This window comes from Cardiocondyla obscurior, linkage group LG16, assembly GCF_019399895.1.
Source record: "Cardiocondyla obscurior isolate alpha-2009 linkage group LG16, Cobs3.1, whole genome shotgun sequence".
In the NCBI taxonomy this organism is placed as follows: Eukaryota; Metazoa; Arthropoda; class Insecta; order Hymenoptera; family Formicidae; genus Cardiocondyla; species Cardiocondyla obscurior.
This window is the reverse complement of record NC_091879.1, coordinates 1,987,975-2,009,381: the sequence shown is the minus strand read 5'-3', so window position 1 is coordinate 2,009,381 and position 21,407 is coordinate 1,987,975. Positions and strand designations below refer to the sequence as shown.

At 40.4% G+C, this 21,407-nt stretch overlaps 2 protein-coding genes across 3 annotated transcripts in view; both read left to right on the top strand.

The window, feature by feature from the left end:
- The window catches only part of Ance-3 (angiotensin-converting enzyme Ance-3), a 60,633-nt gene extending 51,961 nt beyond the window's left edge, over positions 1–8,672 (top strand). Inside the window, exon 15 of the transcript XR_011546783.1 lies at positions 8,583–8,672. The gene's annotated coding sequence lies outside the window, so the exon portion shown is untranslated. The remainder of the gene's footprint in view (positions 1–8,582) is intronic.
- Positions 8,605–21,188, top strand: LOC139109104 (uncharacterized). 2 transcript variants are annotated; one of them, XM_070667922.1, is made up of 10 exons: positions 8,605–8,723; positions 8,807–8,928; positions 9,330–9,456; positions 14,488–14,665; positions 16,307–16,424; positions 18,367–18,623; positions 18,832–19,113; positions 19,340–19,570; positions 19,699–19,839; positions 19,975–21,188. In XM_070667922.1, the coding sequence occupies exons 2-10, from the start codon at positions 8,822–8,824 to the stop codon at positions 20,109–20,111; spliced, it is 1,578 nt and encodes a 525-aa protein (XP_070524023.1). In that variant the 5' UTR covers positions 8,605–8,723; positions 8,807–8,821; the 3' UTR covers positions 20,112–21,188. The 2 variants fall into 2 exon arrangements, with proteins under 2 accessions (XP_070524023.1, XP_070524024.1); XM_070667923.1 differs by lacking the exon at positions 8,807–8,928 and having other exon boundaries at positions 8,613–8,723.
- The last annotated feature ends 219 nt before the right edge of the window (positions 21,189–21,407 follow it).

Sequence of the window (21,407 nt, the reverse complement as noted above, 5' to 3'; positions counted from 1 at the left end):
AGACACTAGCCGTATCTAACTCTCTAGCATATCAAATTAGCCAGTGTGTAAAATTTGACTAATTAATTCGAAGTATGTTGAACGACGTCACCGGGTCGAACTTTCTATCGCAGAATCGATGACTTAACTCATTCTGAGCCCAATAAACATTGAAACGTCAATTTTTATTTATGAAATAATACCTTTCAATTTTAAGTAATTTTTTTTTTAACGTTTTCGTCACCTACGAACAAAATATCAAATTGGCGTGAAATAATTTAACGCAATTATTTTTGTCCGCTGGCTTTGCTCGAGAAGATAAAGAATAATCGTGTTACGGTTAACGTGCATGACAAATAATGAAGGATAATGAAGGTTTTCTTGCCTTTTGAAAGGCGAAACTTTTGAGAAACGGTGGACGGCATCGAGATCGTTATGGAGATCGTAAAGGCCATTAAGTCCGCGAAATAAACTCGGGGTCAACGGTATCCCGGAATAATATCTAGCATTACTTGACCGGTAACGAGGGTAATTATAATTAGCGTTTCCAGCGAAACAATGCTCGGCGCTTATGCAATGCGAGACCGTAGAGCGGCACCAATGTCACTGTCTCCCGCAATTGGATCGACGATTCTACGAGGAACGCCGACCGAAAGGCGGGGACCAGTTTAATTGATCCTTGCTGCCACGTAACATATGCGTTTTTTTTTAATTATCACGCGCATTAATTTTAATAACCTTTTTATGTAAGAACTTAGGTACATATATGTATATATATTACGAGTATATATAGAGGGAAATAGCATGTTTTTTTGCTGGTTATGTAAAGAGGTTTGCTATAAATTTTATAAAATCAGATAAAATTAATTTCATAACCACGCGTGTTGAAATGATCGTAAATGAGAAATTTGAAGCATGTTACATTATATTTCGAAGTTTCATCAATTTTGAATACGCTTTTCATCCATCGGGCGAAAAAAGTTCATTAACAGACCTCGTGAAGACTTCTGCTTTTCGTTTTGATAAAATAATAGGCGCATGGAGCGAAATGTAAGTCAGGCGTAACGTGAATTTTCTTGTCACGGGTCTTTTTAATTACCTCTATCTAAAAGATTATAATTAACGACAGCAATAATTCACCAGGCGCCGAAGAATGGACGGATCTGCCCGTACCCGGCGGTTCTCAAGCGTCGCAATCACGCGTTTCGCGCCGTACGCGCCGGGGCTTCGTCGTTAACGCGATATTCGATCGCCGTGATTTATCGCCTATAACGAAATTCGACCGATCGCGCCGCGGGATACGTCGATTTCCCACTCGCCGTTACTCGGATATTAAAATGCCCGATGAGCGCGCAAAAATTTCCGCAACGCGGCCGCCGCTTTCTATTTCCTGTTTCCAAATCCCACGCAACGCGTAGCCCCGGGTCCCGGGACCCGGTTTCGCCCCGCGGTTTCACCCGATCGGCGTCAAACTACGCGACAATATTAGCGTAACCTCGCCGTTACCCAACTCCCGTTGTTCCGCGTCGTTCTACCACCGATCGAACCGCTATCGAAATCTCACAGAGGCGGTCCCCGACGCGGATGCAGAGTTGCATCAATTACCGGGCTTAACGTCGAAGCCTCCCTCCCCCTCTCTCCCCCTCACCTTTTCCTTTCTCCCTTCTCTATTTCTCTTTCTCGCGAGCAGACAAACGGGCAATGATCGCCTCATCTCGCGTTAGTGCATTATTTTTAAAATCAATTACGTATCGGTACACATTTCTCCAAAGTGCATTCGCAAACGTCGGTGATTACAAAAAGATTTTCCCCGACGCGATTGCCCAAGGGATAATTGCGCCGGTTGCGACAGCCGCCTGTATCGTCGTACGATCGACGCGAAATCGGCATGAAAATTTCTGTAAGCGTATTACCTTACAGGACGAAACGCACGACAGAAAAGCGAATAGATGCATGTTATTTACGACGACCGCTCCTTGCGGCGGCGGCGGATCGCTTATCCACTTTAGACGGCAAGGACGAGAAGTTTAAGTCCGATCTAAATGCCACGGGCGAGTTCGTAGTTCTCGACCCCGTTTTCTCTCCTCGATTGCCCGATGCCGGCAAATCGCCGCGCTTAATTACGCCGCGGGAAGTGATTTGACAATTCTCATTCAAGTAATAAGCGATCAATGAAGTATATCGACAGAATTATTCTCATTTTAATTTTACTTGCTTTCAACATGATGGAATATTTTAAAGTTACAAAAAAAAAAAAAAAAAAAAAAACTTATTTAGCATCTACGTGTAAAGGAACTATTTGTGCTTAACAGCCGACCTCGCGTGGAAGTAATACAGCAATAATCCGTACACGCCGTTTTGCGACACGTTTCCACAAATTGAGAATGTTTATTTCAAACGCGAACGTCCGAATACACCGTAAATTATTAAGCAACAGTCTATGCGTGATTTCACACAAAATTGCGAAAGGAATTAATCGGCGGCGCCGGCGCGCGACATCCACAGTGAGAGAAGAATACAGTTATCCTCGGATGCTGTAGCAAACAATGGCTTAGCGCACGTAGATAAAATATCAGCATAGTACTTTAATTTTATAATTTCTTGATGGTCCACAATTACTGCGACACCATAGTAATTCTCAGGAGAATATTTTCCCTGTGTATTTACCGTCACTCCGAGACAAGAAGACAGTTATTTCTGGACCCAAGTATAATTTTATACTTCCAACGATAAATTACGATGAACACTATTACATGTATAATTGATTCATATTTTGTGTATTACATGTATATCGTTACAAATGTCATGAGATTATAGTTGAGTCCGAAGGTAACTTTATTGTTAGAAATATTATAAAATTATAGGCGAGGTTGAATTTTTCTCTCATTGTGCCGCGACGAATCAGCGGGAATTCGGTCAGGAATTTTGCACGAAAAAAACACCCACTACGTAGGAAAGTAATTAACGCGACATATTCTCCTTTTTCCCTCCTTTCGCATACCGCAAGGACAAATTTTGCCCCAACCGTAATTTTATAGCATTTCCAACGAATAAATATAAATCGATCCGAATCGACTACATTTATTCGTCAGAAGTATCATAAAATTACAACTGAGATCGAAAGTATCTATATCTTTCACCGATCCAGTTGTCGGATATTATAAGACTTGCTAAATGTCTGGACAGGCGACACCAGCCACGTGAATTTAATAAATAAAACTTGCAAGAAATCGACAGTTACTTTCATCAGATTAAATCGGCAAGTAAAGGCGGGCATTAGGCGCGTAAAAAGTTGCGGTCGACGGGGAAATGCATAATTTCTGTATTACTTAAAGAAGAGATTACGGGCGTCGGGTAAACGCCAGTCGGTCGACAAAAAAAATTTTCCGCGTAATATAATTAACTAAGCTACATATTATCTCATAATTCTATATATATATTTTTTTATATTATATTTTATAGGAAAATGAAAGGCGGAATATATCTTATAATAATTTTTTTTTTAATAATAAATTAAATTGATCAGCTACGAATAAGATTCAATCGTTAGCGAAATTATTTTTTAATAATTTTTTTATTGTTTTACTAACAAGCTTTAATCAATTAAAATTTTTTTATCTACGTTTACCGAAGTTATTTTCACGTTCTTTTCGTTAACCACCAAAAACCACCGTGCAGATGAACGATATCTGACTCACAATATGTACGTACAAAACCTATTATGAGGTTACTGCGGCTTGCATTGCGAAATGTTTGTTTAGCCGGCTGCAATTGCACGATAGAGTGCACACGTAAAGCCTGCGCTATTGAGATTGGCGGATGCGGAGTGGCATTTGAAAATGCAAAGTAACTGTGCAGCTAAGTGTGAATAAAGAGAAAAAGACGTATTTATTTCAACGTGGTTTTAAAATTAAATCACTTTCAAATAAATATATAATAATAATAAAATATCAACGTAGTATGTAAACTAGACGAACAAATTATTTCTTTAATTATTAATTGCTTATTACTTAAAATATTAAACTTTAATCGGAATATTTAACGAGCTGCGCGCATTAGTTTCCGTTTAATAAATTCTAACGCGGTAAAGTTGTCCAAGGCCGTTTAATTTTTAACAATGACCGATCTTAGCGAAATAGGTAGCCGGGGGCGTTTCTTCGTAATTACTAATTACTCTATTTAGCAGGATGTTGTGCGGCATTACGGTATTAAGCGGTCGATGCTTCGAACGACGATCCAGCTGTGGCCCGATCTATTACGTGCCGCGAGAACAAGAGGCAACGCGGTGAATTGCCCTCCCAATCATCTCATTACGCGAACCCGCCTGCTCTCGGTCGTTCCGACATACAACTCGAAACTCCGGCTTTCGCCTATCCATTCCCATTCTTTCCTAACGCGAGACATCGGTCGCATCCACGTCCGATTTAGCATGTCCGGCGGCAACGAGTGAAAATAAATCGCGATTGTGATCGATCGTGCCTCACGCATCAAGTCTCGCGTAAAAATTTACGTATTTCGTTTGCAGCGTCTTAAATTTGCCGCTTGTGTATCATGGGCATTCACGACTAGGGGATACGGAAAATCGCGCGCATTATCGATTTGCAAATAGATATCAGCTTAATACAATGACGCAACAGGCGGTGTAAAATAACACAGGCCAAGGAGCGGCTACCTCGATTTTACGCGATCGAAAGCCACGAGTTTATATTAAATTACATTATGAAATAGTACGGGCTCTCATATTTTACGCTTGTCGCCCGATCGATCTACCATTTCCGTCGCGCGGCCGAGCGTGATCGAAGAAATGTCACATCGATCCCCGTGAGACCGAATGCGATTTTTTTTTCTTTTTTTTTTCCCCTCCGTAAACGTATGATGCAAGGGAGGTCGATCTCTGTTTCAGTAGCCTACTTTTTCGAGAGCACAACGACGTTTTCGCTGTTTCTCGAGCCGTCGCTTTTTGCCTAGAGTCCGCGGCGAATTTTCGACAACGAACTCGTTTAATTCTTTGACGAGCAAATTTCACCCTTTCGCAAAAATCAAAAATGTTCTAAAACTTTAAATAAGTTTAAAAATAATAACATTTTCTTTCTATAAAAATTTTGCAAGAACAGATATTCTTTTACACGAAATATACACTGAGAAAAATAAAAAGAGTTCTATATTTTATTCTCAGTGTACAACTTTTAGAAATTTTTTAAATAAAAGAACTTGTAAATTACGATCTCTGGTTCTCGCGTTCTATAACTGACTTTCAGCGACACTTGGTAGGTCGCAATGTCAATGTCTCTGCAGGATATCCGCACTCTGCTCTGCGAGCTGAAGCGTCGGCATGATAGTAGCGGCAGTGGTCTCGCTTCTATTTGAAAAACGAGCGCTCGTAGAAAAATTATAGTTACTTTCGGCCTTAACTATAATTTTGTAACATTTCTAATGAACAGACATAGTCAACTCTCAACTTTTATAGATGTGAGAAGTGTTTCCACCGTGACAAATATCACAAACTCATAGTGGAAGCTGAATCTTTCTCATCTAGGGCCCGACCGCCCCTCTGGACCGCGTTCTCTCCCCCTCGTACCCCTCCACGCGCGATCGTTGTCGCAGTCGTCGTGCTCGTCGTAGTTGTCGGTGGGTCGGAGTTCATTGTGCCACAAGTGCATTCCGAGTGCCGGCGACGCCAATTGCTCGTTACGAGCCCAGTTGCGAATCGCTCTGTGAAAGCGACAGTGACATTTCCCGGAGCGAGGGCTTGGCCCTCGCAAGAAAGAGAGAAAGATCAATCCCGAGATCGAGGGAAAAGAAAAAAAGAAAAAAAAGAAAACCCGACTCCGAAGGCACATCTGCGTGCGACCGCGAGATGATACTCTCGCGCGCCCATGAGATAAAGAACCAGCGACCGTGGTCCAGCGTTTCGTTTATTTCGACACAACGTCATATCACGCAAGGCGGAGGCCGTCCGTGCAACAAGCAGTTGATTTGAATTTTATCCCGGAATTGCGACACGTAACGATATCGCGCGTGCCTCTTTTTCTTTTTTTTTTTTTCCCAAGGAAGTTCTGTGAGAAATGGTGAATCGAAATTAGCTATACAGGAGTTACGTGGATTAAATCGAAGGCCGAAGCGTATCGGGTGAGTAAAAGACGAACGGGTATCATTTTCGTCGCGCGTAATAGAATTTTGCAGAAATTTCAGTCGCATGAACGTTTTCAAGACACATTTTTAGAAAACAATCTTGTTAATATTATTTCTATTATATTTCGTTATTATTGCTGCAATAATAATTACTAAATTATCAAAGAAAAAAAAAAGGAAAAATTAATAGAAAAGTGGAAAAAGACGATCAGCCCGTATGACGGAAATATTTAAATCTCCAAACGAGCGATAAAATGACGCACATCCTCTTTCCTTTTACCGAGGCGATTACGGTGGCACTTGACTTAATTTTTCGCGCTTTCCTCATCCCAAACTACATGGAAAAACTGTTTCCTTTTTCCAGCTTAATCGGCACGGTTGCACTAATTACGCGTAATTACATAATCGCTCGCAAAGGCGATCGGCGAAGCACATAATGTAAACGGGAGAACAACGCGGACCGAGGCCAATTTGCATCTACATTTTCATCACCGGTTTTACAATCCTACATAAGGCTCGGTGCGTTTGCCGGCTTAGGCGGCTCAATAATTGCAAATTGTGTAATCGCGACATTTGCCGTTTGAATTTCTTGCGCGCGGCGCGCGCAGTGAATTTTAAAGCGGATACAGACTCGTTACGTATCCGTACATCGCGTGATTGTTGCATATCAATTCGATGATACGACCCGGCCGTATTATTGCGTTCAAACTTTTGACACGCGAAAACCAAGTTCATGCGCAAACCTGTGATCTTGTTAAATTTCTAACGACAAATATAGTCGACTTGACTATGGCGGTAAAAAAAAAAGATTAAATCGACCACACTGACTATAAAAAGATTTTTCTTTTTCTTTTTTTGATTAGACGAATATATTTTTATGAAAAATGTCCGCTCAATGAGAAGAATGATTATTTTTGTTCTATACCGAAATTATTTAACTTTAAACGTTTGATATTATAAAGATATAATTAAGATCAAAAGTGACTATATTTTTTATTTTTTAATGCACCTACAACGATATATGCAATATTGACATTTATACAGCGGTTCCAAAGTAAATAATTCGCGAGCGTTTGCGTCGGCGAAAAAGTTGACGACCTTTGAATTAATATTACTAAATGCACATCCTTGAAACTTATATTTCGATTACTTAGATGGTTAATTAATGTCTTCCGAGAGAACTGCGACGTATGTAAATCCGTCGCGACGTCTCACTTCAGCGAGCTCGCATAATCGTACAAGTCATAAAACACAGAGGCGGCTGTAAAATGCTAAAAGACATAAGTATCGCGACCAGTTAACCCTCGGAATTCATTAAACGGGAGTAAATTTATTTCTCTTCCGTATTGTAATAGTGCAAGAGCTGTGTGCAAACAGAAATAACACGTGCGCTACGAAGAAAATATAGTCACTTCTCTTTTCGGGAATGCCGAAGTGCAATAAATAAACAGGTGCATATAATATAAGTTTGAGAGAGAGAAATTCGGTGCTTCGATTATTCAATAAGTTTTTTTTTAAATCACCACAGAACTAATTAAGCCGCAACGCTGTGTATCTTAATTAAACTTTCAGGGTAACGATGTTAGAAAACGCGTATTTCGACAAGCTCTTTCTGTCGAAATGCTATAGAACCGGCTGTTGCAATATTTCTAATAAAAAGATCGGATTCTCACGACTAAACCAGCTGGTCGACGCGTTCGAAGCGATTGAACATCTCTCTGGAACTTTTTGTCCCGTGTGAAACTACGAAGGATAGAAAAACATCTCGCGTTACGTGGCATATGTGAAATTTCGTTGCGGCCTTCATCGGTATTAGTTAATCGGATTAATGTACCATGGTAGCGATTCTATTCAACCGTGAAACTTCTATTTCTTACGCATTCTCAATCCCTTTCGTTTTTCGCGATCTATTGTTTGTAATAACGCGTTACAAAAATTAACTAAAATTCGGTAATCCAGAGCGATTTTGAAACATTAGAGTTTCTACAAATTTTTTTTTATACTTCTATCTAATTTTCTTTTTTTTTTTTTTTTTAATATTTGGAGTTACAATTTTTAAAAATACTTTAAGTAAAAAAAAAAATATATAGTGAACCTTTTGAGGGTTAAAAATCAACTCTTTTCCCTGCAAATATTGTGCATCACGATATTCGCACTTTGACATTCGCACTTGACACGTTCAATGTCGCACTTGTGTAGCACCACGATTGAGACCAGTTAATACTTCCTCCCGAAGAGAACACTCTTTTCGGAGGGGACGTCCTCCGTCACGCGCGCGTTTGTGACAAGTGAATTTCCGATCGTATTCCGTACGAAGTGTCACGACAATGCGATAAGAGACGCGATGGAATTTTCCTTTCAAAAGTGACATTTCTGTTGAACGCAGCCTTTACTGCTAAAATATAAGATATTTTTCATTCGATAACTTCCCTTTTTTTTATTTTTTTTTTTTATTTTATTTAATTGATCAGCCGACTTCCGGCTGGTGATACACAAGAGGATGGAAGGATCACTCTTACTTGTACAACGCCGATAACTACCGGAGTCTTATCGATGTGGGATCTGTTGAAGAAATCGTGCTTGCGACCCAAAAAGTATCTCTACTCTTTGTAGTAAGTATACCGCAAAAAGTTGCTTTTTACCTAATATTCACTATCACTGTCATGAGGAATCTAACCGTGGAACATTTTTTTAGATCAATTTTATTGAAATGAGTCTCTCGCAGATCTCACGGCTCTTCATCCTGATCGTGGCGTACGAAACAGTGTCTATCGCTAGCGCGTTAACCGGCGATCACGTGTGCACAAGAGTAGAGAAGTTAGTATTAAAATTAAAATATACAAGACGTATATAATTATTAAAATTGCAAACGTAATAGTTTAATTTTTTTAATATAATTTTTTTTTAATTCAATAATATTTTTAATATTCAATTTTGTCGTTAATTTATAATTGAGGCGAAGAGTAATTACGTTTTTCTCTCGGTGAAGAATTTTACCTTCAATTCCGACGTGAATAAATCATTCGCGGCTGGTTTGAACGATGTAATTCACTTTCAAGCTATACGCGATTTCTTTTTAAGTCATTTACCTGGAAACCTTGACAATGCAACGCGCGTAATGCGCACATAAATCATTATCGTGCACCTTGCAGCCTGGCGCTGTAAGCCCGATAAGGGAATCGCGGACCAGTCGGTAGCTAATCAAACGTACATTACAGTTACACGGTTACGTCGCACGAGACTTATACCGAGCCGGTCGTGCTTAACTCGTTCACCTGGTGCCTACAAATTCCCCCGAGATGCCCGAGAACGTGGACCGAACTACGACAGCGGCATCGTGTGAAGGTAAGTCTTACGTTAAACATATTACGAACGAAAGAACATCGTTTCATCAAAGATCTTCATAATCGTAACCGAAAAAAAAAAAGAAAAGGGAAAAAAAAAAGATATACGTTCACGAGACAATAGATTCGTAATTTACTCCAGCGTCAGCGAAATTGCGTCGCGGAAGAGGATTACGTAAACCCCCATTTCCACGGCTCGTTATGGAAAAATGTCGTTTCCCAGGCGGCGTGAATGGAAAACGATTGGCGGAATCGTTCCACGCGTCGCGGACAAAACGCCCCGCATGCACCAGGCCCGCAAAAGAACCCGGTCTGCTCTTCCGCTTCTGCTGGCTCTACCTTTTACTCTCCGTCGTTCTCTCGCGGCCGCGTCATCGTTCTCCCTTTCTCTCTCTCGCTCTCTTTCTCTCTTTCCTCCTCTCCCGGCGATATGAGCTTAATTACAGGGAAAGTCCGTCCGCGCATTAACAGCGGTCCGATTAAGTAAATAAATAAAAAGGAAACGTGGGCACGTACGCGCTCGAATGTCGGGCGGCGATCGCAATTACGTCCCGTGAAACGCGGAATCGGCGGCAGCGAGCCGCCCGCCGAAAGGAGGAGGAACCTGTCCCGTCCCCGGGGATTACGAAACAATCCAGAAACCGGCGATTAGCTGAAAAAGACTTAGCGTAAAAGACCGCGGCGCGGGTTTTTTTTTTCTTTTCGCGCACCACCCCGTCCCGTAGATGGGAAATGCCGGAAATTGGCAATTTGCGAAACGCGCCGGCGCATCGTACCGGGTAAACGGCGAAGACAATTTCTCTGCGGGCGCGGGAAAGATATCATAATCGTTACTGCACGCGAAGATGTTATTCCGAAAATGGTACGAGCACTTTGATCGCGTAATAACGTTAACGAACGGAGCTGACGGAAATTGCAGGCGCGAGATCGACTGAAGTCTACATAAGCGATCGCGACAAGAGCACGCCATGTGTCGCTTGTGTCTATTAATAGTTTAATGAATAAATATAATCAGGTTGATAATAAATAAAACGTATTAAATAAAATTATTAAAAGAGCAAATTAATTAAAAAAATTAATATAATTGAGTTGATTATATTTGTCGTTAGAAACGTTATATAATTGATGTCGCTTAAATTAGCAATTGACACGAATTATTGAGAACGCGAACGTAATAATGCCGGTGTAAAATCTCGTGGCGATTCACGGGCGCCGGGATACTTTCGATGAAACGAAAATGAATTGCCGATTAATGATGATGAGACGCGGCGCGCGTTGTGCAAACAAGGTCAGTCCCAATAAATGACGTAACTGGCGTACAAAAAAATTCCACATGTCATCGACCACGCGAATATTATGCCTTAAGTACATCTTTATTAATACGGAATAGAATAGTTTTGAGTTGATTTCAATATTCAAGTTTATTTAAAAATCACATCTTGCGTCATTAATTTTTGCAGAAAACAAGTGTAATATATTGTCATCTTTATGTATGTGCATTAAATTACATACATTTGAGAAGAGCACGAAAGAATGTCAAAGTCCGAAATTTTAATTAAAAAAAAATTTTTCTTCCTTTTTTTTAATTTTAATTTTATTAACTTTTTTTTAAAACATTTGCAAAATTTCAACACAAAGAGCACGTAATATTTCTACATAAATCAAATAGATAAAATACAGAAATCTTGAAAGATAAAAATTTTCATGTATCAAGCCGTGAGTCATCGCGGGTTATTTAAACACGCGAAGTTTTTTTATGTTAATGTAATAAGTTAACACATCGCTAGAGATTGAATTTAAAAAAAAGGCTCACGATTAAAAACTTAATTATTATTTATTCGATTATAGTGTAATTAAGTAATAATTGCTTCATTCCACTTTTTTATCGCCACAACTACACAAAAAAAAAGATATTCTTAAATTGAAACTGTTATCTCATTTATGAACGAAACAACAACTTGCATGAATTTAAATATGCAAGTTTTAACTTAAAACTAACTTTTTTGATTTTCTAATTTTTTTTTTTCTAATTTAAAAAGAATTTCAGATTAAAACTTGTATATTCTTTGCGTTTCTTTTTTTCAGCCTGCGTAATTTATTATTTGATTGGTATCAAAATCCGCGAAACGATGCGAGGAGAAACTTTTTCGTCTGATTTCGCAAGCCCGACGAATCGCTCGTTCGCCAATTAGATCGACAGGGCCCTACCAAAGTCCCGACTCTGAAAATTCGTGCGCGCTCTCCGAGGGTCTCGGGCTGTATCGACCGGAAGTGAAATGATCTCGCTTCGCGCCGCCGCGTTTCGTAATCAACATGCCGTGCGTGGTATCAGAGTCGAAGGAAAACGATCGGCCTAAAATGGAAATTTCAACGCGAGGCGTGTATCCGCGCCCGGGACGAGAACGTTCGCAACGTAACACACGCGCCAAGTACGGTGTCGTACACGGAGAAAATTTTATACTGAGAATCACTATCGCGTCGCAGTAACCGTAGACTATCTTAGAAAATCATAGACTTTAACACTTACAGACGGTGTCCAGCATAAATAGATTAAATACCAGCATAAAGCCACCGTGAACGCAGAGAAAAGTCTAATTTAATTTTATAATCGACCGTAAACTTCTAATATTTCTAACGATAAGGTACTTATGACTCGTGTAAGTTAATGGAGACCCGACGGAAACATTTACCCGCTGTATCCGCTATCGACCTACTTAAAGCCCCGCGAGATAAGCGTCGTGTTACATCGCGATGGCGGAGTTACGATGCAAAACAATTACAGCTTTCATCGCGGCGCCCCGGCCAACCTAGGCGTTTATCGCACCCGCGAAATCTACTCGTCGAATCCGTATATAATACGTAGTACCTTATGAATTCACCTCGCCGATCGAAGGCTTCGGTTCCTTGGCGTACCGCGAAACACGGTACGCGCGTCGACTTCGCAAGCAGCCGATATTGTAATTGACAATGCAACGCCGACGCAAAGATGACCTCAAAGCGCCGCGAATCCTAACGTAGGTACCGTTTTATGCGCTTCAAATTTAGATTGATGGAAGTAGTTGCTATAAATTGCAGCGGCAGCTGTAATTTTACGGTATTTTTAACAAATAAATATAATCGATAATCGAGTCGATCATATTTATTGTTAGGAATATTATAAAATTGTGGTTGGATGCAAAAGTTACTTTACTTTCCTCTCAGCTGATTAAACCAGTTATTACTCTTCCATCCAGTTAAGATTTAGAGTGCACAAAGGTAATCTTTCTTTTTCTAATTACCGGCTCTATTCGCGAAAACTAACGTGCGAATCGCGTCGTTTTGTTTTAATTAAAGCAACGGGCTGCAACGATTGTCTTGCGTTTGTACTAAGACGTCTAACGCATTTGTGTGTTAATTCAACGTATCTTCACGTGATCCCCACGGCGACCGTAATATTGTAATCAATAAGTTACCAATCTCTCCCCTTCGCGAAAGAGAGTATCTTACGTTACGTAAGCGAGAGACTCGCTGCGCAAATTAATCATGCCGGTTACGGCGTTTAGTGGGAACGGAAGAGTTTTAACGTCGGGTCCCAGTGCATCTGGTAGCGCAAAGATCTACAATACCAAGTGATTTATGACGAAACGCGGAACGTGTTCATCAATTAACTTAATGGTTCACTGCTAAAGTAAATTTTACGCGTGCAGAAATCGAGGCCCGCGGCGCGATTCAACGGCAAGTTTTAATCCAATTTGTATCATTAATTCTGAAGTAGAATTTTAAATATATATTAAATAATAATTTATTGTTTAATGATAATGATTATCGAGATATTTTATTATTCGCCTCGGGGAAAACTAATCGATTTAAAAGGTTTATTATTTTTGTTACTTATCTTTGTTCAAGACATAATAAATTAACGTCCCGCGCGCGTTATACTTTCGACATTCGACGAGTTATGAAATTTATGAAAAGCGAATTAAGAAGAACAACAATAATTTCGTAATTCCGTCGTGTACACGCATCAAGATAATAAAACCTTCGCGGCGCCGCGGGTGAAAGCGAAGGGGAACGTTCAAATTTCATGACACGTGCATCAATCAGTTTGCGTACAATTCGGTTTATGTATCGGATACCTTGTTTGTAATGGTGCATTATGAAGTCGTTATCTTCCTGACATCGTGCCGAACGCACGGTTGAAAAACCGGAGACGCCGACTTTGCGTAATAACGCGCGTTAAAAAAATCGTTTTGCAAGTCAAACATTCGACTTCGTCAACTTTTTATTTTTTTATTTTATTTTATTTTTTTTTTTATAATTTAAATTAAACAGGCGTTGCTTTTTTTCCCTCCCCGTACGTCGCTTTTCTGTTTACTGTCTTCGGTATTTTTACACGCCGCTCGACCGGTCGAGTCCGCGTTACGAAGAGTTTGCTCCGCGCAACTCATCTCGTTTCTCTCGGCGAGATCGCCCGGTTCGCTCGCCGTTGCGTGTCCTCTCCACATTCCACGCCAGCCGTTCTCACTTTTACTCTCTGGGCGGCCGATGATCGAAATCACGGTGCTTCGAAGAGTGACATAACGGCCGCCTTATCGACGGCGTCCTTCATACTCGAAGTCGTCGGTGAAATCGTTTTCGAGGAAAATAAATAAAAGATAAATAAAAAATTATGACAATGTGTCGTCACGTACTTTTTCTTTCTTTCTTTTTTTTTTCTTTCCTTAGACGTCACGTTTGATTATTTTTGCGTAGGTAGTACGAATGTCGGTCTGTCGAATTGTCTAATTATTATATCAACGCGGATGAGACGGGAATAAAGAGGAATCGTTGCCGAAATCGTGAATAAACGCTTCTGGAAGAGCTCTCGCGTTGAAATCAAAAGTGTTTTCTTTTTTTTTTTTCCGACACGACAGGTGTCTTGATGGGCCAATTAAAATCTAAAGGGCCGCGGCACGCGAAAGCGGTCAAGCGGTACTTATACGAGTCTTACGACGTAGAGCTTTTAGAAATTAATTGAATGAAATTAATGTGTATTTTGAAACGTATAATGCAGACGGAGATAAAACCGAAGATCACGGAGGAATGCTGCGAGGGGTACAAGGCGACTCGAGGCGACGGGGAAACGGATGCGAGCTGCTTACCGTTTTGCGAAAAATGTGTGGCAGGTGTGTGCGTCGCACCGAACGAATGCCAATGCGATCCTGGATATCACGGAGATGACTGCACCAGCGGTAAGTTACGAGAAGAATCAAGTCGTATCGAGTCAATAACCGGTAAACCCCCTCAATAAATGCGAGAGATATATTTTTGCACCCTAGACTTGCGAATGACTTCCAAATTTATTTCGATAAAATTTTGATAAAACAAAACCGATCTCATTAACTTAAAATTGAAAGCCTGATTTGTTCGTGTTCTAAGATATGCGTGCAATAAATAATGTTAAACGAAAGATTAAAAAAAAAAAATCATTATTAATTTAAAAACATGTTAATATACTACTATATTAATTATAGTAAAAATTACGTGCGCTGCAATTTATAATTGAAAGCTATATCAAACATTAATTACACAATTGCTAGTTATTTAAAGCAATTCTTCTACGCGTTACATCGTTGTCGACGCGCTTATCGGGCCGACCTAAAGAACTGCTATCTTAGAAAAAGGAAAAAACAGGAAAAAAAAAAAGCAAAGTTTTGTAAGGCTGAAATGAATTCCTCGGCTGACAACATTCGCAACGTCTTCTATTTATCAAAGTGGACGGAATAATGTTTGCAGTGCTAATTGGGTGCTGATAAATCGCTATGACATTTCGAAAGAGTATATTTAACCGAAGCAATAAACAACGATGAATATATATACATGCATAATCGGCCCGTCGCAGCTTCGGCAAACCCCGAGAAGGCCCCGCGTAATTAATCGGTCCGTGTAAAATTCTCTAGTGCAAATTTCGCAACGGTTCTCTCCGCCGCTCGAAAATAGAATCGAGGGATTAAGAAAATAAGACGATGCGCGGACGCGACGGCGATTGTGAAACGAGATTGAGCGCGAGCAGATCCGAAACGGGTAGCGGCGGCGGAACGCAACGAGAAATTTCACGCTCCATGAAACGCGGGGCCGACCTTCCACGATCGCGAGAACGACGCGTGTGAAAATGACGGTATCCAGCGTACGGCGATACACACTTCCACGCGAATCGTAATAATGGAAATCGGTATACGACGCATCTCGTTAAAATCGACATGCCGCAGCGAGGTGACATTAAATGGCCATTGGTAAAAAATCAACGTAATAAGGGTTACTAAAAAATTCCGTCTTGGTCTTCGTAAAAATAGACAAAAATGTCTATTATTTTATTTATTACTTTTGTAATTTTTTTTTTTTTTAATTTTGATTAAAAATATTATATTTAATTTGAATTAATTAAATGTAACTTTCTAATTTTGTGAAATATTAATTTACTAATATTATTAAGTCCAACCCTTTGTGGCATTTAAGTTAAAAATCCTCGCGTCCTCTTTCGCGGTCCCCGGATAAAAATCTACGGTTGCGGCAAGATTGATGATAAGTGGTAGATTGGGTTATCGTTGTCAAACGAGCCGAACTCGCGGGTTGCACGCGACTGTTGCGTCAACACGATCGGGGAACGCTTCGAAAGTTGCGGAAGCCCGGAAGTTACGAAGCCGCTACTTTCCCGCGAGCGTTCGAGAAGGTCGTGGGCGGCGTAGAGCCGATCAGATACATCGCGTAACGCAATAGCGACGTCGATACCATACAAAACACACTCGCGGTGTGCGGCAAACGGTGCTTGCTCATATATTAACTAATAATAGTAATAACGCGTTATTTTTACTACTGCTTTAATTATCTTGCAGCGTGCCCGGCGGGAACTTGGGGCTCACAATGTACGAAGGCGTGCAATTGCGGGGAGAACGGTACTTGCGAGCCTATAAACGGCGTCTGTCAATGTTCTCCGGGACTTCAAGGACCTCGGTGAGTTTAAATATTAATGACGACATTTATTAACCCTTCTGACACGATATTTTTTTAATTATTATTATTACTTTTTTTTTATTTATTGTTAAAATGATTAAGAAATATTATGCGACTGCTAAATGAATGTTATTTTACGAAACAATTCCGGAAACGTATTACTTGTACATTATCGGATCCTTACTCTCTCCTAATTTTTGTTTATGTATAATGTCCTATTTAAAAAGAAGTTCCAAAGATTTTTTTCTCCTAAAAAAAAAATTATTCGACTCACCGGTCGATGCGCAGCAACGGAGTTGACAATACAGCGGCTGACTGTAACATAAGATTAAAAAATATTAATTGTAGAGATGCTAAAACTCATTGTTTGCAAAAAAAAAATATGCGTCTTTAATTGACTCTTTAATTTAGAAGACAAAAAAATAAATTAAAAATCAAGTTATCTGTTAATGACGCGACTTTATTTTATGTAAAAAAAAATTTATATTCACCTGAGTTGTTCCGTCGATGCAAGACACCTCTCCGAAGCCTCCTCCTCCTCTCAGTCAGTCATGTTGGACCGGATCCTCCTATGGCACACACAAATCACTCGGCATTCCCAGATTAATATCAGATTCGCGCGATTCTTCATGGCACCTCCGAAATAATCCGGCGAATCGGCTGCAATCCGTTCACTTATTATCGGCGACGAAAAACATCCAGCTTCGCATCTGCATCTTCGTCTGAAATAGAACAAATTTTTGCGTGATTAATTATTTAATAATCACTTGATAATTACATCAATATAAAAATGTACTTACCAGTATTCTCCGCCTGTAGAATACACGGCGCGTATTGAAATCCGCTAGCTGCATCGTAGTCCGCTGTCCGAGCTCGAAGTATGGCTGAACATCGCGCGCGCGAGCCACGAACGCCGCCGAAATTTACTGTAGGTCGCGATATTGTCGTAGGTCTCGTCGACCTATTTTTAGACCTCTTCTTCCCCCGGCTGCCGCACCGCTGATGATCCCGCGCCGCGCGCGCGAGAGCCGCGACCCACGTACGCCGCCAGATGGAATTGTAAGTCCCGTTGACCTATTTTTCGACTGCCTTTGGATCCTGCCCTCCACTGTTCCGTCATGGCTCGACGCCGTCCGCACCGCGCGCGCAAGAGTCGCGACCCACGTACACCGTCAGATGGAATCGTAAGTCCCGTTGACCTATTTTTCGACTGCCTTTGGCTCCTGCCCTCCACTGTTCCGTCATGGCTCGACGCCGTCCGCACCGCGCGAGATACGACCCGAATACGTCGCGATTCTCGTAGATAGTCTTCGAGCGAATTTCGCGTGCTCCGAACGAACTGATCGACGATACTCTCTTCCATCGCTGATCTTTCTGTTCGTCAAGTTACAGAATTTCCGTGACCGGAAACATTTGGGATAATCGTTGACCAGCTTGTTCAGACCTTGATCGAACTAGGCACATTCGTTCACTCGCGAGTTACGAAACGGCTCGGGGACTCGAATGTAACGTAGCACACGTAAATGACGAGAAAACTATCCTAAATGGACGAGACGTTCGCGCGGAAATACTACCGTTGACCTCCGGCGAGGCAATACGGAACATGGTGGACTTCACCAGGTGGAGTAGCTAAACTGGACGCACACAGCGCACCATCGCGCATGCGCTGCTCGCGGCCGCGAACGCTTGACGTCGAGCAACTTCATTCATCTCACGAAAATTAAAGCGTTATATATAAAATAAATGCATCATACGCTGAATATAAAATAATGATCTTTCGTTGAATGTATCCCGTCTCTAACTAATATATCCGTCGCAATATTCGACCGATTAGATCGATCACTTGTAATTTACTTAAATTAATTAATCGAAGAAAATTAATTAATAAACTTGCATCCGCGATTTTTATCTTTACGCTAAAATGATCTTTTCTTTTCCACAGATGCGAGGAACGTTGCGCGATAGGGCAGTGGGGTCCAAGCTGTACGAACGAGTGTGCATGTCAAAATCGAGATAACGAGTGCGACGCCGTAACCGGAGGCTGCATTGACGACGTTTCGTCGGCCGAACAAACGTCGCCCACTTTACTGTACCCGTTTGAAAGTTCCACCGATCGTTCGCCACAATCCTCAGGAATAAACGACATGGAGAACATGGAGAACATGGAGATCACCCTCGAGCCGCGGGAAACTATTGAACGTTAGACGAAAGATAAAACACATTTGATTTAAAGCGAGAGTAAATAGCGCGTACTGAGCGCGCCGCTTTGTAATGTCTATTATAAATTTAAAAGTCTTATAATATTAATTTAATTTTATGCACACTTAAAGAAAATTAATTGAATAAACTGCAGCAAATAAATTAAATATTACGTTAATGTGAAATTGAAACGTAAATTTGATTTTAGGAACCAACGATGATTGGACCGACGACGTGAATTATATTTTGGAAACGACGAATCCTCCAGCGATTTCGATCGCGATCCCTCCTAAAGACACAGAGATCTTAACGAGCGAAGCGCGAACGAAAGATACTTCCACCACTGCTCGGCCGGTCATCGTTTTGGTCTCTGTTCCTGAGCGCAGAAGAGATGTTGAGGACAGGCCAAAGTTTGCGACGAAAGACGCTCTTCGCAGACAGAACGATGGAGGCGTGTCAAATATCGATTACGTGAAAACTATTCAGAAAGGTATTGCCTACGCCAGAGGCACTCCAAGAAATTCGCACTAAGATCTTTGATCAAGTCTCAATTGCTTGATAAAGACTTCTATTCTTTTTTTTTTTTTTTTAGAAGTTACAGATTGACATTAATACCTTCGAGTACAGTTTACCACGATTAAAGAAACACGATTAAATACTGTATAATAATTAATATTTTTATTGGCATAATATACAATACTTTGTTATTGCGACAGACGCCGTTCAAGCGTCAGCGCCGATCTCGTTGGACATCACTCTGATTGTCGTCGCCGCGATCGTTTCCCTCGGCCTGACTTCGCTCGCAGTGGTCATGGTCCTTCATATGCGCTCCAAGTTGTTCGAGACCATTCGTCTTGCCGTCTACGACGAGGAAAAGACCAAAGAAAGAGAGCATGAGGGCGCGAATAGTGGAAAGACGTCGGGGGTGGCAAACACTACTCTGCCTTGTGAGTATTGAGAGTGGCATCCCGACAGCGGCACTCTCTTTAAAACTGTCGGCGAGACACCGATTTCGTTAATTGTATAATGTCGAATCTTTTGTGTTACATTCCCTGATGTTATATTGTGATTTCAGCATCACCGATCCGCGCGAATCCTGTATTTGCCATCAACACGGAACCGGAAACAATACTGACACTTGACGGCATCGAATCGCTGAACACTTACGCTAACGGCGCCGCTATGATCGGGCTGCGAATTTCTGGCAATTTTCGCGGTAAGCTTTTGCTCTTTCTCTCTCAAATTTGTCGTCACAATGTGAAGAAATACAATAATTGTAATAACCATTTAACAGATTTTTTTTAATTTAAAAATTAAAATTATCTAACAATTCTTCCACTGCCAATTGCAGATCTGTTGCAAGAGGGTCACTACGACCGGCCATCGGCGACTCTGATACGCCTGCATACGAACTCGGACAACTCAGAGCCTTTGTACGAAGAAATACCGCTAGAGACCAATCCGTTAACAGGTCGCAAGGATTTGTGACGGAAAAACTACTTCACTTGCATTCACACACGGTACTAATTTTATATCAAGAATTAATACAGTGTCGCGGTAGGATCATCGCTGTGACATTGCTATAACGTTGAAATGTTGCTGCAATGTTATGTGCTTGCTAGGATAATTCCAAGATAGCCCACAATTACTGTTACACCATAATAACTCTTAGTATAACATTTTTCTCGTGTTGTTCAATCTACTCAGTATCTTTAGTCATAGTTTTATAGTACGTAACGGTCGTAGAAAGACCTTAAAACATTTTTAGGCGAAACCTATTACGGATCGCGTGATAAAAAGTTAATCAACGAGGCGTTGACGATGATACCGAATTCATTATCGCGAGAGGAAGCGCACTTAATGACTTTTATGCCTCGAGGCTGAAATGAAACCAAAGAACAAAAGTCCTGTTTGAAGATGACGCAACGCATGTATTTTAGAAAAATATATATAAGTTCTAACGTCGTTCTCCATATTTGTGAACTACTTTAAGGAGTTATCAGTAAATTAATTAAATTGTAGAATTATAATTGCATGAGGATTTATCTGTTATTTCCTTTTTACTATTATTATTACATTATTTTATTACTTTTAATATGTTAATATAATTTTACACGTACGGCGATATTTTCATTAGTTGGAGAAATTATTGAGAAACATGCCACTTTAATTATCTGCCATCCTTTTTTTCTGGGATTTTCCATAAGAGAGAGAAAAAATTTTCCATGTCATGCGATAATTTAATGTATCTGTTCGTTATGCATTTTATTTTTCTTCGCGCTCGTTTCAAGGAAATGTTATTTGCAGTCAGCACTAGCTTATCGTAATTAAATAAACAAATACCGCGAATTTATCGTATTGAACATATTCATGCACGCCCCATCTTATTATCATTTTGATTCACTCGTGTATCCATTGGTAAAATGGTATCAATTGGATTACGTAAACAGCATGTTGAGTGCGAGTGGAGCAAGATTTTTAATGAACTGCGTACACAAAAGACATGCAAATGCAGCATACAACATAACGCAATTGCGTATGTTAGAATAAAACAAATTAATTGAATCAGTTTCTTAATTAATAGCTTTTATATTTATATATTATTATTACTATGTTTTAAATTTTACTGTTTCTTATGTTTTTTTTTTGTTTAACGTGCATACTTAAATGCAATTAAAAAATGACTTTATTTTACCACCTCGATCGAGAGCCTATAAAAATCTTGTAAGAGCTCGATAATTTTTGTGAGCCACGTCACGCAGTCTTTTTCACAAATACAGTTAA

Bases quoted from the DNA above. Each gene is read 5' to 3' on its own strand.
- LOC139109104 (XM_070667922.1), top strand. From the start codon at position 8,822: ATGAGTCTCTCGCAGATCTCACGGCTCTTCATCCTGATCGTGGCGTAC. The intron at 14,666-16,306 runs GTAAGTTACGAG...ATTATCTTGCAG, and splicing joins CGGAGATGACTGCACCAGCG to CGTGCCCGGCGGGAACTTGG. The intron at 19,571-19,698 runs GTGAGTATTGAG...TTGTGATTTCAG, and splicing joins GGCAAACACTACTCTGCCTT to CATCACCGATCCGCGCGAAT.